Source organism: Poecilia formosa, unplaced genomic scaffold (genome assembly GCF_000485575.1).
Source record: "Poecilia formosa unplaced genomic scaffold, Poecilia_formosa-5.1.2 Scaffold165, whole genome shotgun sequence".
Classification (NCBI taxonomy): domain Eukaryota; kingdom Metazoa; phylum Chordata; class Actinopteri; order Cyprinodontiformes; family Poeciliidae; genus Poecilia; species Poecilia formosa.
The window spans coordinates 433,374-455,123 of NW_006800104.1; the positions used below are offsets into that span (position 1 = coordinate 433,374).

The following is a 21,750-nucleotide window of genomic DNA, read 5'->3' on the forward strand; positions in this document are numbered from 1 at the left end:
TTTCTCTGAAATCAAAATTACAAAATGATTTCCAGCATTCTATATTACTATTGATTTGCGACAGCATGTCTCTGTTATATATTTACCCTGTATGTAATCTAACAGTCTCTGCTTTGTGCTTATAGCTCAATAACATTCAGTGTAAGGGGTTTACTTACAGTGATGCGTTGCATCTTTGTACAGGCGGGTTGTTTTTCTTAGGAAGTCAAGAAGGAGAGTGAAAAATAGTGCATTTATAGTGGCAATGAAACACTTGCTGTCTTATGCAGGGCAACATTTCCTAAATCTCCAGCAGACGGCTCACTAAGGCGTTGGGTTTTACAGGGGACAGTCATGTTGGCCTCCAGGTCACCTTGGGTTCCAGACCTCTCCTTGACCTTAGTGCATTTTGCAAACATTTAACAGTATAAGTTAAGCTTCTCTTCCACTCCAAGATATTGCCCCCGTCTTTTGTTGCTGTCAAGTTTTTTTTTTTTTTTTTACTTCCCTGAGCTCATCTTCTGCTGGCTGTTATATTTCTGTGCAATCCCATAAGGAACATGCGCGGCGACGGTGCCCATCTCCGCCGCTCCCTCCACGTGAAACATCTGGTCGTCGAAGTAGATGTGTGGCCGGATCTTCTCCAGCATGGGGCCCTTGGGGGCACCGGCGAGGAACAGCGCCTCGTCAATCTCCAGGCCCCAGGCCCTGAGCGTCTTCAGCGCCCGGATCCCTGAGCTGGCCGCGCTGCGAGCCGTGACCAGGTACGTGCGGATGGGACAGTCCAGGCGTTGGCCTTTAGCGTAGAATTTCTTCTGCAGCTTCCCCAGAGCCTCTAGGAAACCCTTCAGGGGACCCTGCAGAGCGGGAGAGAAGATGGTAACTTGTTGCATCTTATGTATTCTTTTAGGGTGCATTCACATCAGCCCTGTTTTGTTCCACTTTAATCAAACTCTAGTTCATTTTGGCTAGAATGTCCGGTTCACTTGGGGAGGTGGGATCACGCAAGCTAACAGTAGATATTCTGCTAGTGTTGAAAAAACTCAATTTCACAATTACGGCATTTCCAAAACATCCAAAATGCAATTAAAATTACTCATGAATAAGCTTATTTTCACATTAAAGACATTAAAATTAAGGATGTAAACACTTGTGTGACAGTTCAGCCACAGTTGAACCGTGGCTACATCTGTTAACCATCAGAGGAGACGTTGGCGTCTCATCCAGACGCCAACGTCTGGAAAAGACACTCTGACAAAAGGATTTGTCAGAGCGACAAACTCTTTCTACTTTGGAGCCGCTACGTATGCGGCGTTTTGGGGAAATTGGAGTCGGCCATTTTACAAAAGAGCTATGGACTCAACACATTCGAATCACAAACTCAACTTCTGATTAACTGATGCAGTGCCTACAAATAACCATGTTGCTGCTGTTTACAAAGTGGCATGATGCAAAAAAGAAAAAAAAGATGTTTCTATTGCAGTTTTGCAAAATACACACATTTTGATATGGCTGAAAAACCACCTTTTCCTTCAAAACCACTCCAAAAGCAGGAAGCTATCAACACCAAAGGCATTCTGGGGAATTACGACTAAACCAAACATGCGAGTCTAGCGCTAGCACCGGAAATGGCTCATGGTCTTTTGCCTAGACAAAAGAAGAAATCCTACATCCACTGAAATCTGACGCTACTAAATTTTTGTTTACAAGAAGGAAGCTGTGCTCAGTGTCTTCTTCAGAAGTTTTTGTGTCATTTCCTACTGTAGTTCTTGGTTCAGCGCCACCACAGGCCAGGAGAGGAACAGGTTTTTCAAACCATTTGGATAATTTGACACAGTGTGAAAGTGAACCCCAGCAGCTGAAAATGTAACGAATGTCGCAGCTTTGGTCCTCAATCGAACTGAGTCTACCGGACTATCACAGAATGCAGCTCAAGCACACTATTTACACACAAGATAACCTGAATCTCAATGTTTTTTTAATATTATTCTATGAAAATAATATATTATAGATTAAAGTTTGTCTACAGTTTGTTGGAAATACTTTTAAAAAAGCAACAATCTTTTTATTTTTTTTATTTTAACATCAGGTTCCCTCTGTAGCAATGTCAGAGACAGAAACTGTAAGGAAAGTTTTACAAACGTGATCCAGGAGTCTGTCCTCGTTTTCTTTCTCGTGCTCGAAGAACTTGTCCAGGCCGTGGGTCTTGAAGATGCGCTCAGACTCGTCAGAGAACAGGACGGCGTCGCCATCGAACGCCACCCTCAGCTGAGACTGCGACACCTCGGTCAGCTTCTCCGTCATGAACATGGTTGCTGCTGCGATGCCTGAGCGCAGACACAGAGAGAAACGGGATGGACTGGGCACTCAGCTGAAGGAAGTTCAGTTCATTTGCAGTGCGTTACAGAAATAGAACAGTATCCTTTAAGAATTGACAAAAAAAAGAGCATAACTATAGTAAACAAAAAGGTCATTTGCAAATGTTACTGAGAACCAAACTGAATACTACGGAAGCCCTGAAAGGCAATGGGCAAACTTTTTATTGATCAGCCTTGTTCTAAATCAGGCCAAGTTTTTCTTTTTGTCAGGACTTTAAAAGTCATTTAAAAGTAAAACAATAAAAAACAATAACATATTGTCAGAATCACTTGGCATTTTTTCACTTGCCCTTCAGAATTTAAGTGAGAAGAAAAACGACATAAAAACAAAAAGAATATATTTTCCACTTTGTTGGTTGTTGAAATGGAAGAAATATATTACAGTCAGAAATACTTAATAGAAAAACGCACCTTTTTAAAATTTTGCACAACATAATTCTCTTTTTAATTTGTATCCTGTCTTTTAGGAAAAAAGAAAGTTCCACAAGGAGAGAAAAACTACTTTAAAATATTTTAATCTTGATTTTTTTTTTTTTCCGTTTTTCTTGCACATAAATTTTAAAGTCAAGACAAAAATAAAATTTGGTCAGACTATATTCTGAGCAAATATTCTTTTTGTGTGTGTATATATATATATATATATATGTATATATATGTATATATATATATGTAATTTCTTCTTCTGATTTCAGAGCTCCCATAGAATACAGATATACAGCAGATAAGTAAATTAAAACACAGCTTTCCTGTAATCGATTACTTAAAATGGAGAACAACTTGAATTGTTACCTGGAAATCAAAGTTTCTCATGCCTCTTCTAAACATCATATCATCAACCTAATAGACTAAATGGCCTTCTCGTCGTTGTGTGTGCAGCGGTTTGTTCTTACCTTCAGCCAGCGCCTCCCTGACTTTCTCAGCGTCAGCAGATAGGTAGAGGTTGGTTTGCCAGGCCTTCAGGTAGCCAATCGGACTGCTTCCTCCAGTCATACAGAACCTCTCGATAAATAAGTCTGGGAACGAGACCAACAAATGGCAGCAAGGTTTTTTATTTCATTGCATACCGTGGAGTTGAATGTCAGCATTCCTTAAAGGGGCAGTATTATGTTTAAGTGTCATTTTATAGCATGGTTAAGTAACTATGTTACCTTATGTTTTAAAAATTCTATACATATCAAATATGATCTAAGAGAAATTTTATTTCCTGATTTAATGTCTTGAAATTGGGCCTCTGTCTCTTTAAAAGCTCCTGCTCTTTCTGAAACTCCGCCTTGAGGAAGTCACCACAACATCTCTCCTATTAACCCTTTGAGAACCTTTTTTTTTTTTTTTACCAGCGTTTCACTGAGATGTAGGTCATATAAGGAGCACAGCGATACTCAGTTCCACCAATTAACTGTTTGCTAATTGCTACTGACTAGTCTGAAGGAGCTGAGTTGGGGGTTGAAAGCTCAGAAGTTTGGAAACTGCAGCTCTGACAGCCAGGCGTTTTGCTCAGCTGAATGGTTGCCATGGGAGATTAAATGATTTCCAAAACATTCATGAAAGAATCAGAGCAAAACTCAGCTTACATTTTAGATGAGGGAATAACATTTACATAACACCACCCCTTCAAATAAGCATCACATAAACTTAATTACATTTTAATAATAATAATTTTAGGATTATTGGTTGTTAACATGAAATGCTGCTGAGCAACAGGGCTGTGAGGACTGAGTCTGTGTTTAGTGCAGAAGCTGAAGTGGAAATGAATCATCTCAGGAGACATGGATAAACTTACAAGCGCTTAAAAGATGGTCAGTGTCCAAAGTGTCTGTTTGCATTTTTTATTTTTATTTTTTGTCGTGCGGGGATCTTAACTCGCTGCTCGATGGAAAGAGCAGAGCAGACACGGCATGTGGAGAACGACGGGAGAACACTGACAGAGAGTAACTAGATTCATGATTCTAGATCATATCTGCTCTCCCGGGTGCAATGAGAGGATATTCACAAGAGCAGAGCGGGAGAGACGGACAGGAAGGTCAGGAGGAATGTTTTAGAAGAAGTTAGGAGGAGCAGAAGGTTCAGAAAGGAGCACAGTGAACCCGAAAGCAGAGAAATATTACGTAATGTAACAGAAGGTTAATGAGGGTGAGAGACAGGATATGGTCATAATCACAGTGCATTGATAAAGAATATCATATCCAGTAACATTAAGCTCTGTCAAAGTGGATAGCATTAGCCACAGATTCTCAATAGGATTTAGGTCTGAACTTTGACTGGGCCATGTTAACACAGTTCTGATATTACCCCTCAGGTTGGAAAAGTGTATTTGTCCTTTTTTATTATCAAAATCATGAACTGGCTTTGAAAAAATATGCAAAAGCACCATTAAAAATACAAAACATGACATGTTAAATATGCGATCCAGACTTCAGAAATAATAAATATACATGTATAAAGGTTGCTGAAGTGTAAAAACAAAAAAGAAAAAAAAACTTGTATAATAATATCAATGCTTAGAAATCTAAAAAATACATTCATAAAAAGAAGCATTACAAAAAAAAAATCTAAGTCATTAAAGCCGGTGGCTGACGAGTAACGGAGCGGTGGACTCAAAGGAATTAAGTCCTCTTCATTATTATTTTTTTGTTTCCTGGCTGCATGAATGTTTTCAGATCATTCATCTTGGATTCATTTGCTGGCTCAGAGGATCTAAAACATTATCATATCAGAGCAGGAAATCAGCAGGACAACAAAGACAGACTGTTGCCTCAATAAAGACCGACTTTTAGATGTTTATGTTCATCTCTCACAGGATCTGTTCCGTGCTTCCACTTGTAGGTTTTCTTGGGAAACACTTACATAAGTCCCACATGTATGTTCTTTCAAACAACATAAAATCTTTACTGAAAGCAGATTATGCTTCACGTTCTCCTGGATGCTTGGATTCTTTTCAGGATTAAGAGAAGAAACTGTTTCTAAGGGAAGGTCAGAGGTCATTGCACTGATGCATGTGCTTCATCACAAAGGGAGCCACCAAAACGACATCAAACATAAAAGCATCTGCGAAGCCGTGCGTTGCTGTACTTGGTGTCTTTGCTCGTTGCTGTTTGTCTTTTGGGCCTCTTGGATTATTCTTCCGTCCCGCGGGACTTAATCCTGAAGTTAACCCGGCCTGAAGGTCTGCGGATCTGAAAACATTAGAGGAACTGAACAGGAAGCGGTCTGTGCGGAGAGTGTCACCAGAAGGTCTGAGATTTTCCCTGGGAAGGATCCAGTCACTCAGCTGTCCATACACTCCGCTGTTTATCTCTGAGCACAACTTGCGTCAGCTTCAGTACACAACCTTTGGATCATCTGAAATGTACCCAACATAGTGTTCATACCCCTTGGAATTTGTCACAATATATACTTAAATTATATGTTTCAAGAATGGTAAGTAACAGAGCTCCTCCACATCTAGAATGGTGAAGATACGTGGTTTAAGACGTTTTTGACAAGTGGAAACAGAAACATGTGGTGGTCCATGTTCTCTTTAACAGGGACAGAGAACCGGTCGAAGTTGACGGGAAGACGGATGGCTCTAAATTCAGGTTGCCGCGGTGACTGCAGTGGTAAACATGGTTTCCTCAGGTCAAGAAAGGCTCGGCTGTAGTGTGTGGACTTTTCATGTTCTCCCTGTGGATTTGTTTCAAGTTCCTCTAGTTTTCTCCCACAGTCCAGATAAAAAAAGTACGTTCGATTGATCGTTGTGTGTGCAATGTTCAGATCTGGTATTCGGATCCATCCCAGCAGAGTAGCACAGCTGGTTGCCCTGTTGCCTTGCAGCAAGAAGTTCCTGGGATAAAAACCTGACCTAGCATCTGTTTCGCACAGTTTGTTCTCTGTCTGCATGCATGGGTTCTCACCAGGTATCAAGCTTTTTCACACGATCCAAACATATGCATGTGAGGTTTAATGAACCTCTAAGTGATTCTTAACACTTGATTGATTGGCCTGTCTGTCTATGAGTTGACCTGTGATGGACTGGGTCTATCCAAGGAATACCCCCTTCTGTGCCCAAAGAGTCCTCAATCAGCTTCCCACGATCCTGTAAGGACTAGTGGGTAAAAACGATGGACGGACTGATGGACAGACACAGTGGAAACATCCAGTCCATGTTCATAGGCCTTCATCACTCGCAGACCTTGATTTGATTTCCTTCCATGCTCCTCCACATCTAGAGGATTCAGTTGAGATGACCCGGGCGTCTGGTTCGGCATCTTCATCCAGGAAGAGACCCAAAGGAAAACCCGGGACCGGCTGGAGGGAATATGTTGCTTTGCTGGTCGGGATATTCCTTGGAATTCCCTCTGAGGAAGTGAACTGAGTGACTGGGGAGAGAGAAGTCTGGGTCTGTCTGCCAAGACCCAACCCCGGATTATACGGAAGATAATGAATGGATAATGACCCAAACCTAATCTTAACCCCTGACCCTGGGCTTAATCACAAACTACACTGACAAAGTTGCACAGCAGAAGGGATTCACCAGAGACAGAAGTCATGCGAGTCACTTTCACCTCCGTTCCTCCTTAGTGTTTTTGTTTTTCAGGTAATGTGTCTGTACTTCCTTTACTAGTGATAACATTTCAAATTATCTATGGCAGCAGGAAATGACAAACTGCATATTACCGGGAAAAACATCTGTTTGAAAAATATATATCACAGCATACCATGAGAAAACTCTTTGTGCCCGATCATACCGTCAGTGGCATCCTCCTACTCCTGATGAAGTTATTGCTCTGAAAGTTGCTTTTCCTACTCTCAGCTATGTATTCTTTGGTTTCTTGCCTCTGCTGCTTTTTTTTAGTTAGTTTTTTGGCAAGGAGAAAGTGTTTGTTGTTCCTCATCCATGGCTTCCTTTGTGCTAACCTGCTCTTGGGCCCTTTCCATATTCCCAATGTAACAACATTTCCTGTTATCTACTATGTTTGAAATAGTAGGAAAGACAACCCCTTGTTCACAAGAAAGACAGTTCCTCCATTTTTAGCTGCAAGATTTCCAAACTCCACCTACTTTGAAAGTAAATTACTCTTTTGACAAAAGCAGAAACAGATTGTATGTAGCCTCTTATTCTCAATAAGATAAATGTACATGGAAGATTTCATAGTTAACTGCTACTGTAGTGACCAAAAGCTCAGAAAATGTGATTATTTTTTTCCTATATTTAAAAGAATGATGCAACATGAGCAGTGACATGATTAGCTAACTGTTAGCACTAAACAGTGAAAGCTACTATGTTGATTACGGTTTGTCAGATGAAAAAAATGCTCAAATTAATGTTCGTCTTTGTGGGACTTACTGTGGTGATTGATGGTGTTGATGAGCCGGATCCCAACATGAGCGTGGTTGTACGTCACCAAGACGATGTCGAACAGTTCTTCACTCTGGGGGTACAGCTCCCTCAGGCGAGTGTTGACCGCCTCCAGAGCCTGTCAGAGGGGCGTTAGAAACAGTCACCCTGGAAGAAGTTCAACTCAAACACCATCACACCCCAGAAATCTGTGCAGATCTTTAACCTTGACGAAAGGAAAAGCGGGTCCCGGCGCGAAGGGCTCGTTCTCGTGCTCGATTTGGTATCTCAGGTATTCCTCCACTCCTTTCTGCTCGAACACCTTCTGCTCCCGCTCGGTCCGAAACAAGACCCGGGAAGAGACGGCCACCGTCACGGCGTTCTCTGGCTTCGGCTGAAGGAAAACAGAGATCTGGGTTGAGAGTGGAGTGAATGTAAGAATCAACCTAAAAGGAGAAGAACAAAATCATTCTATCAATTTTATAATACATGGCAGGAGATATTGGGGGGTAAGCCCTGTTTTTTTTTATCCTTAACCCTTTGTAGACCAAATTATCTGAGGACGGAAACTCATTTAGGTTGATTGTATCTGCAGTCCTGTTCATTCAGTTGTTAGCCAAACTTTGTGACCATGATGATATTAATGTAGATCAACCAGGGAATCAAAAGTTTTGCCTTTCGATTCAGTCAACAGTCTCCTTCCATCTATCTCCTGCTCCATTTTTCCCTCATGTGTGAACAAGACCCCCAGATACTAAAACTTCACCTGGGAAAAGGACTGATCCCCAAACTAGAGAGGATACTCTACCCTTTTCCAGGTCAGGATAACAAACCATTTTACTGTGATTACATCTTAAACAAGTAACATGAATGGAGATATACTAGCACAATGGCTTCAATCATCCTGAGATTTAAATTTTGTTTTTAAGTTTGCCTTTGCACGTCTCTCCATCCCGACCGTTTCTTCATCCTTTCCCTGGGGGGTTGCTTGTTCATTTGGGTGGTTGACCCTGGTACTCCTTCACTGTAAATCCCTCAACTCTCCATCTATCCTATCTGTCTGACATTTGGCACATACATATTTAGTCCTGTCCACTGATCTTCAGTTGTGTTCAGGTCAAGTGATCTCTTAAAATCCTGTTTGTCGAGTGTGTGCAGCTGGCTGTTTGAGTGTGTTTTGGGTTAATTTTATCCTTTTGACCATTTCTCTTCTATGTTTATTTAGAAGTGACTATAAGACAAATTCTTCTGGTTGCATATAAAACTCTGACTAATGAAACTCCATCATGTAAGACATCTGATAATTGCCAAAAGAGCGAACAGCTCTGCTGGGAACAGGTTCATGGTGGATGATGAGGCCATACAGTCTGTCTCGCTACGCTATGCTGAGTAAAACAAACTTACAGACAAGCCGCGACAGTCAAACTACAAACTTTCGACTACATCCGAAATGTTGAGGTATTTCCACACAAAATGTCCTCCAAGATTATTTTACTCATGAAAACACAATAAAGTACCTTAAACTAGTGTTTCCCAACCCTGGTTCTCAAGGCACATTGCCCTGCATGTTTTACATGTTTTCCTGCTTTAACACACTTGATTCCAATGATCGCAGTTCAGCACAAGCCTGTTAATCAGCCATCAATTGAAATCAGGTGTAATGAAGGAAACTCATAGGAAGCATCTCAGGCAGTGTGTGTTGAGGACCAGGGTTGGCAAACGTTGCTATAAGCGGTAAAATGTGACTGTTATTATATCAACAATGTTTTTTTATATCATTCCAAGAATGACACTCACGACCATTTAAGGTTAATGTATAAAATTAACTATTTATAATTGGAGGAACAAAATAAAAGTAGAACTCATGCAAATGTCTAGATTTTACAAAAAAAAATGAAAAAGTGAAGTTTTTCTTTGTTAAAACTGGGAAGAACAATTTGGGTGGCATGTAGAGAAAATTAGAATTTTAAAAATGTCACATGTAGAAGTAGCACACAGATCTGAAAATCCCTCTGCAGACATCGCAGACATCTTGATCTTTTTAAATGTGTTGTGTCAAAATCTGACTGTCTTTGTATGTTTTTGTAAATGTACAATCGCCACCAAATAAGCATTTAATTCACGTTTATGTTGAAAACTTTTCCTAAATCCCTCTCCTTCCATGGACTCAGGAGGAAAGATCAGGACGCCATTCTGTCCTCATGTTACCTGATGTGTGTGTTTACACTGCTGTTTGGAGGCTGAGGGCAACATTCCTGCCAGGGCAGCAGGCATTAATGCCCACAGCTGCACCTACTGGGTGAACACTGGTGGCTGTGCTTGCTTGACTTTGCCTCACAGTGCGTGTGTGCGCGTGTGTGCGTGTGTGCTGTCCACGGCTCACACGTACGATCTGTTACATCAGAGCAAAGGTGTAACATCTTTTCTTTCGCTTGGAAAAAGGTGCTAGACTTCAAGTGGACAGCCACTGGAGCTACCAATAAGTGTAAACATCCTTTGTTTTTGTTTTTTTATTAAGGAGGAGGTAATTTTATAAAGTGCAGTGAAAAAGATAACTGCAGTAAATACAAGTTGCAGTTTTCAAATATAATAATTTACCAGAGATTAGACAAATTTCACTGGACACTGAGCTAAAGGCTTTTGAGTGGAGTGGCCTAGTTCAAGGCAGAATGAAAATTCAATTAAAATGTCTTGAGATTATTTTAATCAGGTTGTTCATGCTGGAAAACCTCCAAAGTGGCTGAATTAAACCAAATCTGCAATTAACACAAATACTTGATGTCAGCTTGGTCTTATTACGGTTCAAAGGTTTTTACTTTTGCATATAGAGCCAGCTTGGTGTGGATACATTGTTTTCCCGTTAATAAATCATCATAAACTCTACTGTTTTTATAATTTTTGCTGTTGATTTAAGATCAATGAAAAAGCAAAACCAAATTACAATAGGCCTTCGCAGCGCTTAGCTGCTCGGGCCTAAAGAAATCTATCAGAAGTCAACAAAAAACTTGAGGTAGTTGTTCTCATTTTAATATAGTTGTTGCCAACAACTATGTTGTAAAGCTGAATTTCAGCCCTTTTTCTGTGTCTACTACCTGGGTTTCATCCAAACAGGAAGCACAAAACAGCCCTGCTCTGATATAATTGTCTGTAAACAGCAGAGTGTTCCTGTAGTGAGGACAGGGACTCTGTGTTGAGGCGTCTGCTTGCTTGTGTTTCAGCACGATTGTGAAAGACGGGCCGCAGCTGAGCGCTGAGCTGCTGCTGATGCATTTAGCTGTGATCCGTCACCATGCGGCCGCCACTGACATGTTACCCACTTACCTGGTAACACACAGACAAGGCCTTGACAGGACTCATCTGAGCAAAAGCTAAACATAAACCTTAAGGTGAAAAACGACCAATTTTAAGGAATAACAGGTGAATATGAAAAACAATTTATTTACCTGTTATAAGAGTCATTAGTCTTTGTAAAATGTCACTAATTTCCCTTAATGCCGGCATAGCCTGATGTCTGGTGTAATGAATGAGTATAGAGAGCTTATGATTGATTATGAGTCTCATCTGTCCGACAGATTACAGTTTGTTCATGTGAACGCTAAATGTTCACTCTCCAGAATTACTTGTGGAGTTCCACAGGGTTGTGTGTTTGGCCCAGTTGTTTTTGCATCTGGTTCCAGGTTCTGCTGGAAGCTTGGAGTGATTTCCTGCTGTCGCTTTGTGCTGGTCCATAGGGAGTGACTGCTGCTAGTCAATGACTCGGTGCATTGGAATGTATGTATAAAAAAATTTTAATGATTTAATTTAGTGATTTAATGATTTTTTTTTCTTCGAGACATTTGTCGTGAATTGGAGCTACATAAATAAAATGGAATTGAACTGAACTGAATTGCTGCAAGAAATCTTTCAAAAAGATTTGGTGTTGGATTCATCAACACCAAATTAATGTAGCATCACTACTCTGATGGATGTGTTTTCTTCCACATAAAGCATTTTGTACCTCTGGTCTCAGCTGGAGAAATCAGACAAAACTGATGCTTAACAAAACATCACTCCATTTAAATAACTCAGCTACTCATCTACACTGTTTGATAAAAGAACATGTGTCTGGCAAGTGACCGACGTAAAAGTTCACTCCTGATTACACTAAGGAAAAAGCAAGAGAGGTTCTCAATCGAGACAGAGAAAACTGTTGTCATCCAGTCTTTGGTAGAAAGAAAGAGAGAGAGAGAAGGAAAACAAACAAGCATGTGAATGGAGATTATGTACCCTACTGCTCTTCGTCATGCGATAAACTGATTTATTACAGTGGTGTCCAAACTTTCTGTCAGGTGGGCCAAAAAAAAAGTTCAAACATACATGGGTATGGGGGGGCAAAACATTATAAATTTTTAAATATATAGCAACTCAACAATAAAACAAGTACAAACTATAATAATCAGATTTTTTTTTTTTTTTTGTAGGAACTTAAAATGATTTTGGCACATTTTCCTTGTCAAATGAAAGGCCTAAAGTTTCATCTTATTTTGGGCTCAATTATAGAAAACTGAAAAAAATATTTTGTCTATTTTCAGCAATAAAAACAGGATCCAAGTGAGTCTTAATTTGAAAACACTTGGTGTATTTAGCCAAGTTTTATTTACCACAGCAAATTAAAACCAGCTTTGGGTAAAACAAAGCATTCCTTATAGCACAAATCATTGAGTCGATGTGTTTCTGTTTACCATGAAAATAGAAAAAAAAAACAATTTGTGTTGAATCTAACATTTTGTAAGTAGATTTTATTGATTATTGTGACAGAATTATTCTTAATATTCCGTAATGAACCTCTGAGGCCAGAATGGCTGTAATTTTACAAATAATCTTTTATTCTCAAAGACTGGTCATATTTACTGAGTCATTTTGAAGGCACATTTTTATTAACAGGTGTCAGATGAATTCATGCCACATTGTTGTTTATCTATACATTTACCTAAATCATTTAGGTTTTTCTTTCAAAGGCATAAAGTGTTTTTCTGTGCATGTGCTCCATTGGTGCCATTTTGACAGATTGCCCAGCCATAGTGACACATAGGTACACACACATTACAGGCTTCATTAGCTCAGAGTGTGAAATCAGCACAACACACGTGACGATGAATCGGGTTAAGCGGTTGGTTAGTAGCACGGGTCTGTGTGTGATCATGCAGCCGTTACACAAAAGGTTAACACGCAGGGGTGAAAGGTCAGCACGGATGCTCGCTCAGACACAACGTGATGACGGGACATACTTACGAAGAACACGGCTCCCTCCACCTTCCGGGCCCGTCTGCCTGTCACCTTAGCAGAATAACAGTTTGTTTTTATTCAGCAGAAGGAAGATTGCACATTTATTATTATTATTATTATTATTAGAAGACGTTTAAATTTTTGTTTTTTGTCATTTTCTGCAGATAACTCCAGTTTTTAGAGTGAGAGGAGGTGAAATCACCCTCAGAGTTTCATGTTTGCAGACGACGCTGTGGTTTGTGACAGATTAGCGGGACGTACGAATCCTTTGGTGCAGTTTATCCGTTAGACTCAGTTGACTCTATGAATAACATGTCATACAGTCTGGGAGTGACGGCCGAGCCGGAGTCCTGTTCTTTGCTGTGATTTGATACTGGAAGTGTTAACTGCCTGCCCGCTCCCCCAGCGGGGCTCCCTTACCCCAGAGGGAATTCGTCAGGCGCGGGACTCTTCTTCACAGAAACTCACTGTGATTTCAACGCTAGCTTACGATCCCTGTTAGAGGGCGGCTATATGTGCAAATTAGGAAAAATTTTTTGTTTTTTTAGTGTTTTTCCAATAGTTAAACCCAACCCTGTTCTCATTATATGAAACCTCTCAGAACATTTGTGACATCTGTGTTTAATCCTGGTCATTGACTCATCTTTTCTTTTTTCTTTTTTCATTTTACATACCAAAGACACACATTTCCAGAGAAATTCTGGAGTATAGAAGGGGAGTGAAGAGGTGAGAGTGTGAGCAGAAAGTAGTTGGGTGAGTGCAGACCGCGGTTATTTATAGATAAGGTAAAGGCCAGTGATGATGCAGCCTGTCCAAGTCTTGGCAGACATGGGAACGCTGGCGTGTGACTGTACACACGGCCACTAAACAGCAGTTTGAAATCTGACCCGAATTGTGTTCTTTGAAAAAAAACAAAACAAAAACATCTTGTTAGCCAATGAATAACAGAAATCCTACATTAAACAGTGTCAGACCACTGATAAATATCGGATCTAAACTGGGACACCTGGCACTGTGGTCCTTTTGCTTATTATAGCGTACCTTGCTTTGGAAGTGTTTTATTCATAGTCCACCGTAACGTGACTCTGTTCCCAGAATTAAAGCAGTTTATCATAAAGGAAAACTGTCCTCAGAGATAACGGCAAGCAGCATAACTTCCACTGATATAGCTCATATGGATGGAGACAATAATTTCCTAATTACAGGGAACATTTAAAATCAAAGCCAAAATGACTCAGAGGTAACAATGATCAACTGCGCACAGCAAAGCTAACACTGTGCTAGCAAGCCTCACGTCAGGTATCTGAATAAAGTAAAGTAACTGGATTTTTACTTTGAAGGATTGTTTACAACAATGGATCCAAATTTAGTCCTTTCTGTAAACAAAAAGACATCTGTGTCTTTAAAAGCATAAGGCTTTTGCATATTGGTTTGACACACATATGAGGCATAACATTATGAGCTGCTGTTTCATAATAGAGTCTTTGGTTCCCTTTTTGCTGCCAAGGTGGTTTTGGCTCTACTAGACCTCTTAGTTTTCATACCTGACAGTCCAGTAGACTCGGTTTGACTGGGGACCAAAACTGAAACAATTGTTACATTTTCAGTTGCTGTGGTTCGCTTTCACACAACAGTTTGAAAAACCTGTTCACCCCATCGCCAGTGAGGGGCGCTGCACCAAGAACAGCTAAAGGACATGAAATGAAGATCCCAGAAGAAGGCATGAGCGCAACTTCCTTCTTCACTAAATGGAGTAATGTCGGATTTAAGCGGTTGCACGATTTTTCTTTGTTGCTCAAGACCACAAGCAATCTCTCCACTAGAGTCACGCTTTTGCTTTGGTGCTATTGAGCTAGATGCCTTGTGCTATAGTTCATTACCTGGTTTGGAAGTGGTTTCTGGTCAGTATATCATTCACATCTGTGCATTCGAACTGCGCCAGAGTTCACTTTACTTGAACAGAGACCTGGATTTTTAGGTGAACAAGAGTTTGATTTTTTCTGGGGGTTTTCGATTCACATTTACATCTCCCCAACGAACCAGGCTTCCTAGACAAATGAACCACAGTTGGATTAAAGTGTACTAAACAGACCTGGTGTGAATGCACCCTTAATGTGTGCTGTGACATCTGGAACCAAATTCTTAGCTCCAGATGTCTTAAAGTCCTGTAAACTACAAGATTGGACCTCCATGGACTTGTTTGTCCACCACATCCCACAAATATTCAGTTTGGTTAATATGTGGGGAATTTATAGACAAAGTCTTCCTGAACCGTTTTTGCTTGGTGGCACGGAGGTGAAAGAGACCAAAGCAGAACATTTCTCTTGACAGCTCGTGTTCTTCCCATCTGCGTTCGGCAGAAAAACCCTGACTGGGCTGAGGCTACACAACAAAAACAAAACCCATACACAACAAAACATGGTGCAGTTCTGACACCTTCCCATCAGAATCAAAACTGAACCTTTCAGCAGTTATGCGATTCTGGTCAAACTTGCTCAAATCCTTGAACTTGCCCATTTTTTCCTCATACCGCCTCATATTTCTTATTGACAAATAGTTTCCATGATGAAGAGATATTTAATATCATTTAGTTCAGCTGTATGTGGTCATTATGTTGTGAATAGTTGATGTATAATGCTCATATGGTTTTGAATAAAGGATATTCTTCACCCTGATCTGCCACTGGAAACAGGAGTCTTTCAAGTATTAGCCAAACCAAAAGTTAGCTTTCATTGTTTCGCGTCCTAAACTGACAACAAAGTGCCGAGGTTGTAGAGCTGTGCTTAGTCTACTGGTGGTTCTTTATATTTTTAGCTTTTATAGTTACATAAATGATATTTCTCAGCAGTATTGCTCCCCCTTTCATCACTTAAAAAGTGCTAGCCTTGCTTGCTAACTCAGTAAGTTAGCAAGTAGCTTTTTGAAGTCACAGAAAAACAAAATGGTTATTTGTCAACTTTTATTTAATTTATTAATGTTATTGGTAAGAAGTAAAGAAATGTTCGTATTTTTAATTTCACATTTAAAAATGTAATCTAATGAACTTCAAAATGTTATATAACAAAGCAGTCTAAGCTTTTAAAGGCTAACTAACCACTATTTATCTCTGTCCATGTCTCAAACTGTCTTCAAGATGGCAGCACTTTGAGTTTATTCATCTATAAGACTGTTACATAAGAGAAAAGTTATAAACTTAGCTAAACTGAATCTCAGTCGTTGTTTCTGTTGTTTCTGATACCTGCTTGTTTACAAGCTAGCACTGGTGCTACAGTACATCTAGCTGTTGAACAAAATTAGAAAATTACATTTTAAGAATTAAGATTAGGTGTTGAATTTAAAGCTTTGGGTGTTCTGGGAAGTCAGTTTAGTGAAAATACTAAACTTTGTAGGCATAAGAGCTTGTTGGTTTTTAAATGTACAGTCTCACCCATAAAACTTATTTTACTGCTGTGCCTCTAAAGGAGCTCTTAAAAATATAATGAAGCAAACTATTACCCTCTAAGCAGTGTATATTCAAACTGTTGAACTATTACTTTAATTATGTTGTCTTCTTGTTGTTGTTTTGATGTGCAAGTAGCAGATTATTTAGATGCAAGATAGGTTAAATGCGAGTAGCTATATAACACTTTTGGAAATTTAAGATATTTCATTCTGTTTATGTAACACAATCTGAAAATGAGCTTTTTGTTAGACGTCTAATGATGTTACGTATACACTGTATGACAGAGGGGCATTAATATCTCTGTGCTGCTGCTGATGTGAATTTGAAAGTGATGTTATACAATAATATGTGGTTTTATATTTTAGCACAATCATCAGTGGGCCTACATGTTCATCTGAAAATACACTAATCCTCACCCAGCAGATTACTCAGCTTTTAGCTACTTTTAGCTTCATACCACTTTGCATTTTATAGTCTACACTTATTTGTTATTCTTCTGCTTCATGCTTATGAAACTAGCAATAGGACTACAGTGAATCCCTGTCAGTCGCCCAGAAACGACTTAGAGGTTTATTCAATTGGACTTGAAAAGTGCTACAGACAACAGTACATCCTGTTCAGTATGTTGATATCTTTCAAAGCCAAAAACGGCACTAAGCCCTTGGTTACGACACTTCAGCTCCCCGTGCTAACCTGTGGGTCGCAGCTTCTCTTCCCTGAAGGTTCTCAGAACTGTGACTGAAACTTCAGCTTCACAGCTTCCACCAAAAAAAGTTTTTTAAAAAATCATCTTAATATTTTCTCACTAAATGGCACCAAAAGTAAAATTACTGCTAAAAAAATTAGGTGATAACCATTTTTGAAAGTTAGCAAAGGCAGTAGCATAGTGACAGGCATGTGAGAGAGACCTGACCGCAGTCCACCTGCTTTACCTGGTCATAATAATTACACCATATTTACAATAATGTGCTGAATTTATAGAATAGGTATTTCTGTTAGTTTTGTCTACAAACTAGAATTTACAAAGGAAACATTTTACAGGTCAAAAAGTCATGTGGTCAAAACAGAGAAACAAGCTAGTGTTAGCCTAGCATCTTAGCAAACATCTTTCTGTTTAAAGACCTATAGCAGAGCAAAAAACATGCTTATTGAATATGTTTTGTAGATTTGTGTACCAAGTCAGAAATGAAGGAAAGAACCTTTCTTCTTCTACTGTTGAATGTTATTACAGCTTTGCAAAAACCCTGATTTGAAGCTAACTGTTGTTAGCTTGACAACGGTTTGTGGAAACAAGCCTGCTCTAAAGTCCCTGGTATTCTGTGGAATCTGTAAAATGATTGTTGGTGAGTGAGTTAGGTAGAATTCAATCACAACACTACTGCAGACCACTTAATACTATTGAAATAAAGTTTGATTATTAAGTTTATATCTGAGAAGGTTTTCTTTTAAAACTAAAAATAATTACTTTTTCACATTCATAAAGAAGGTAGCTGTTTAGGAGATTCACAATATTACATTTTTTTTTCTTTTTGAACAGTTGAAATTACATTGCATAAATGAACCATTATGTTTAAAAACTAATTAGGGTTAGCATTGTGTTTACCCTTATTTTGTAAAACATAAAAGCCTACAAATGGGCAAAATATTTCAGAAAAAAATAAAACAATTATCGAACTCTAGCTTGAATCAGTTCATTGAAGGGAGACGGTGTAATTTATCTATCTACGGTTAATATTTACATATATTCATTCTAAAGAGAAGGAAACACATATTTGCTGAGGTATGAAAAGTAATGAAGTCATCAAATTTACATTCAACTTTCTTAGTGGTCTTTACCGAAAATAAAAATGTTATATAGTGGAAAGAAAATACAACAAATTTGCTGATTGCAGACCTGAACCTGTAAACATGACGTTTGAGAAGCCCAACGACCGGTCACGCGTTAACGTAAGTCTCTGGATGTGCCCGTCTCCGTTTGTAACGGAGTAAGAGGCCGTCACTGACACCTGCAGACTCACTGATACACAATGTCCCAAGTCCCGGCCTTAACATCCAACCGCCGCGATTTAAGACAAACCAACACGTTGGCAGGTCTTCGTTTAAACCGTTACCTGCAGAAAGCGGCGCTTCAGAGCATAGAGGGATGATTGTATTGGAACAGAATCCAATCCAAACTGTTACCACGGTTTGTGACACTCACCGGCTTCGGTTTGGCGGTCAGCTCCAGCTGGCTGGGGTCGAACTCCTCTTTCCCCTCCCAGGAGCCTCTGGCATCTCCGTTGGACGAAGGGGAAACTTTGAGCTCCTTGACCTGTCCGCTCATCACCTGTACGGCGTCCAGACTCATCTTCACCATAGACAGTCCCTCTGTCTGAGCCTCCACAGCTGTCAACCACCACACTCTTACTTTGGAAAAAAGAACCGGGACACTGTGTTCCTCTCAAACAAGAAGAAGATGAAGGAAAAAAAAAGGAAGAAGGTGAAACTAAATAAACAAAAATGTCCTCCTTCTGTCGCTCACATACGTCAGGACCAAAAGTTCATGTGCACACGAGAGATCTGCTTGCACCTGCCCTTAAATCCCACTGAAGAGTTCCCTCTTCTTCCTCGTGCTCTCTGCCCCGTACCCAGCCTCTTTTTTACTCTCTTTTCCCCCTCCCAAGAGGATTACTGCTCTCAGTATCCAATCCAGAGGACATGAAAGACGCTTCACAGTTATTATCCCACACTCAGTCCCTCCTGGGTGACAGTCTGACCGCACGCAGACGCAGGCAGACATACATTCTGCCTGTCCCTGGTCAAAGTGTTTCAGGCTGTGCGGCGCTCCATCTGCTGCCACCTCTCTCTCTTTCACTGCCCCCCTCCACCCTCCTCTACCCTTCACCCCCTCAACCCCCAACAACCCATTCACTCCAACCCTTTCCCATCTTGTAACTCTCTGTCCCATTCAATCACTCTCTCTCTCTCTCTTTCTCTGCTCCCTGGTTTGATTTGTTCCCCTCCGCTGCTGACCAATCAGAGGCCCGCTTCCTTATTCAGCGTGACCCCGCCTCCGCTGACCTCATGTTGACGGTGCAGTTTAGCCTAAGAGGCTCATGGGAAGTTCAGGCGCAATAAAAATAGCCGTGACATCGCTCAAGAGGCAACTGGATTATTTGTTTTGTTTTTATGATTTTAAGACTTTATGTAATTTTTTCTTTGTTTCCAGTTTGTTTGTTTATTTGGATTCCCCCAATAGCCGTTGCCGTGACAATGGCTGCTCCCCTTGCGGTCCACGTCATAAAAAATACCAATTTATTACAATAACATAGCATATTGAGTCATAAATATGCAACTATAACACTTCATACGCTAAAATTATTAAGCAAGGCTCTTTTAAAAGTTCCAGTATTTGTTACATTTATAACAGATGAAGTTAGTTCCATGTTTTTATTCCTCTAAAAATAACACTCTTTAGCACCTCATTCCTTTTGCAGAGTAAAACGACCTTTAAAAGCATAATTTGTATTATTATTTTTGTGCAACGTTTGGCTAAATAAAAGTTGATTATATTAAACATTTGGTAGATACTACAGTAAGTGTACATCCTGTTCTCTTCCATTGTACTAGTTTCATTTTGGTAGAGCTTACTGCAAGTCTGACCTACAGTTTTGTTTGTGCTTGTCAAAAGTTGATATATTTCATCATGTATGATTATTTAATAGAGGTATACAATACTGTGTATTTTGCCCTGTATTTACTTGGTGATCTTATACCAAGTAAATATAGGGCAGGTATCACTGATACTGATACCTATATCAATATCGATACCGATACTTTTTATTAAGTTTGATGAATCCCTGAACTTCTGATCTTTTCTGTGTTTTTGTGGTTTTTCCTTTTAATTTGTTTTGCTAAAACCTGGGATAGAATTTGGACAAAGTTTGTAGGTTTCTCCAAAACACTTTAAATAGAGTAAACAGGATAAGATAGAAAAAAAAATCAGTTATGTGCATATTTTCCCTAAATAAATAGTGTAAAAAAATTAAAAAAAAAATTTCACTTGAGAACAAATCTAAACAAAATCTTTTTTGAGGTAGACTTGAAAAACTACAAAGCAAAACTTACATTTCAAGAGGGATTTTGAAACTAGAGTATGGATCTTACCATACTAGTATCCATCCGATACTGGTATCAACTTGGTTTTGATATTATTGATATTTTGTAACTCTAACAATTAAGCTCCATTGGAAGCTGCCTCAATAGACAAGTGAGATGTTTTCTGGAGAAAAGCTCCTGGTATGTCCACATCTCTCAAGAATATTTGTGAATTATTCAATTCAATTAAAAAAATACTTTATTATTATGCTTAAAAGTCAAACCCCAAGTAACACAAAGCAAAACTTGGTTATGGAAAAAGATGCTCTTCTGGTGAGTATGAAAGCCAGTAAGGGAGGGGCAGATCAGGGATTGGGAATAAATTAGCCTAAAGGTGGCAGATAATGGATGTACCCTTCATCAAAAAAAGGTTGTACTTAGAGCCATTAGCCATGCATGCTGAATTCTGCTACAGCTTTGTGCCTCAGTGGTTTGCACTCATGTTTATTTAACTTGACTAAGCATTTTCCCAGTGATTTAGTGAGGTCTTTCCACTCAGATCTCATATCTGCTTTACATACAGTGGAAGATCAGTAGTAACACAATCAAGTCCAAGTTTATGCTGAAATGATGCTGGATTTTCTTTTTTTTAAACTGTTGTCATTTTGTCTTATATACTGAGAAGAATGAACAAAAAATGAATTGTAGAAAATTCCTGTTGCCCGTGTGTTGTATCCTTGAATGCGATTCATCAGATCAAGTCAATAAAAGGAAGATTGTGCATGTTAGCTTCTGTGCTAGCATCACATCAGCTTCATATATTATAACAGGCAGTCTGTCTTTGTTTTATTTACAGATTTCAGCTCTTTATGAGAAACGCTGGACTCAAACGTTATTGTAAATCCGTGGCGAGACGTAAAATTACATTTTCACATAAATGATCATCCAACCTGATTGAGACTGAGCTGTTTTGCAGAGAATACTGGAAAAAATAGTCTTTATACATATGCAATGCTGTTAGACTTATCCCCCCAAAAATGGTTTGCAGGTGTCATCATGACAGAGTCCTGGCTGAATACGAATGCATTTCACACTTTTCAGATGGTTTTGTAAAACAGAATTATGAAACACATCCACTTGACAGTTATGCTCTGCTTTGTATTGTACTATCACACAAAACCCCAAGAAAATACACTGAAGTTTGTGAATTAGTTGTTCCAGCATGTCTGAAGTTTTTGCATTTGTGTAAACAGCTGTGGCTGCTACACAAACTCTAGCCGCTTCAGGTATACTAT

The 21,750-nt window shown here is 39.5% G+C and overlaps 1 protein-coding gene and 1 long non-coding RNA gene across 3 annotated transcripts in view; one reads left to right on the forward strand and one right to left on the reverse strand.

The window, feature by feature from the left end:
• Positions 1-19,250, reverse strand: nt5c1aa (5'-nucleotidase, cytosolic IAa). 2 transcript variants are annotated; one of them, XM_016677811.1, is made up of 8 exons: positions 18,900-19,249; positions 18,579-18,784; positions 12,943-12,987; positions 7,898-8,065; positions 7,681-7,810; positions 3,248-3,370; positions 2,122-2,306; positions 1-836 (listed from the first exon to the last, which is right to left on the reverse strand). In XM_016677811.1, exons 2-8 carry the CDS (start codon positions 18,732-18,734, stop codon positions 480-482), a joined length of 1,164 nt encoding a protein of 387 aa, XP_016533297.1. In that variant the 5' UTR covers positions 18,735-18,784; positions 18,900-19,249; the 3' UTR covers positions 1-479. The 2 variants fall into 2 exon arrangements, with proteins under 2 accessions (XP_016533297.1, XP_007564742.1); XM_007564680.2 differs by lacking the exon at positions 12,943-12,987 and having other exon boundaries at positions 18,579-19,250.
• LOC107837668 (uncharacterized) overlaps positions 15,647-21,750 on the forward strand; it is a 13,541-nt gene continuing 7,437 nt past the window's right edge. Inside the window, exons 1-2 of the long non-coding RNA XR_001663708.1 lie at positions 15,647-15,657; positions 15,869-15,880. This is a non-coding gene — a long non-coding RNA (uncharacterized LOC107837668). The remainder of the gene's footprint in view (positions 15,658-15,868; positions 15,881-21,750) is intronic.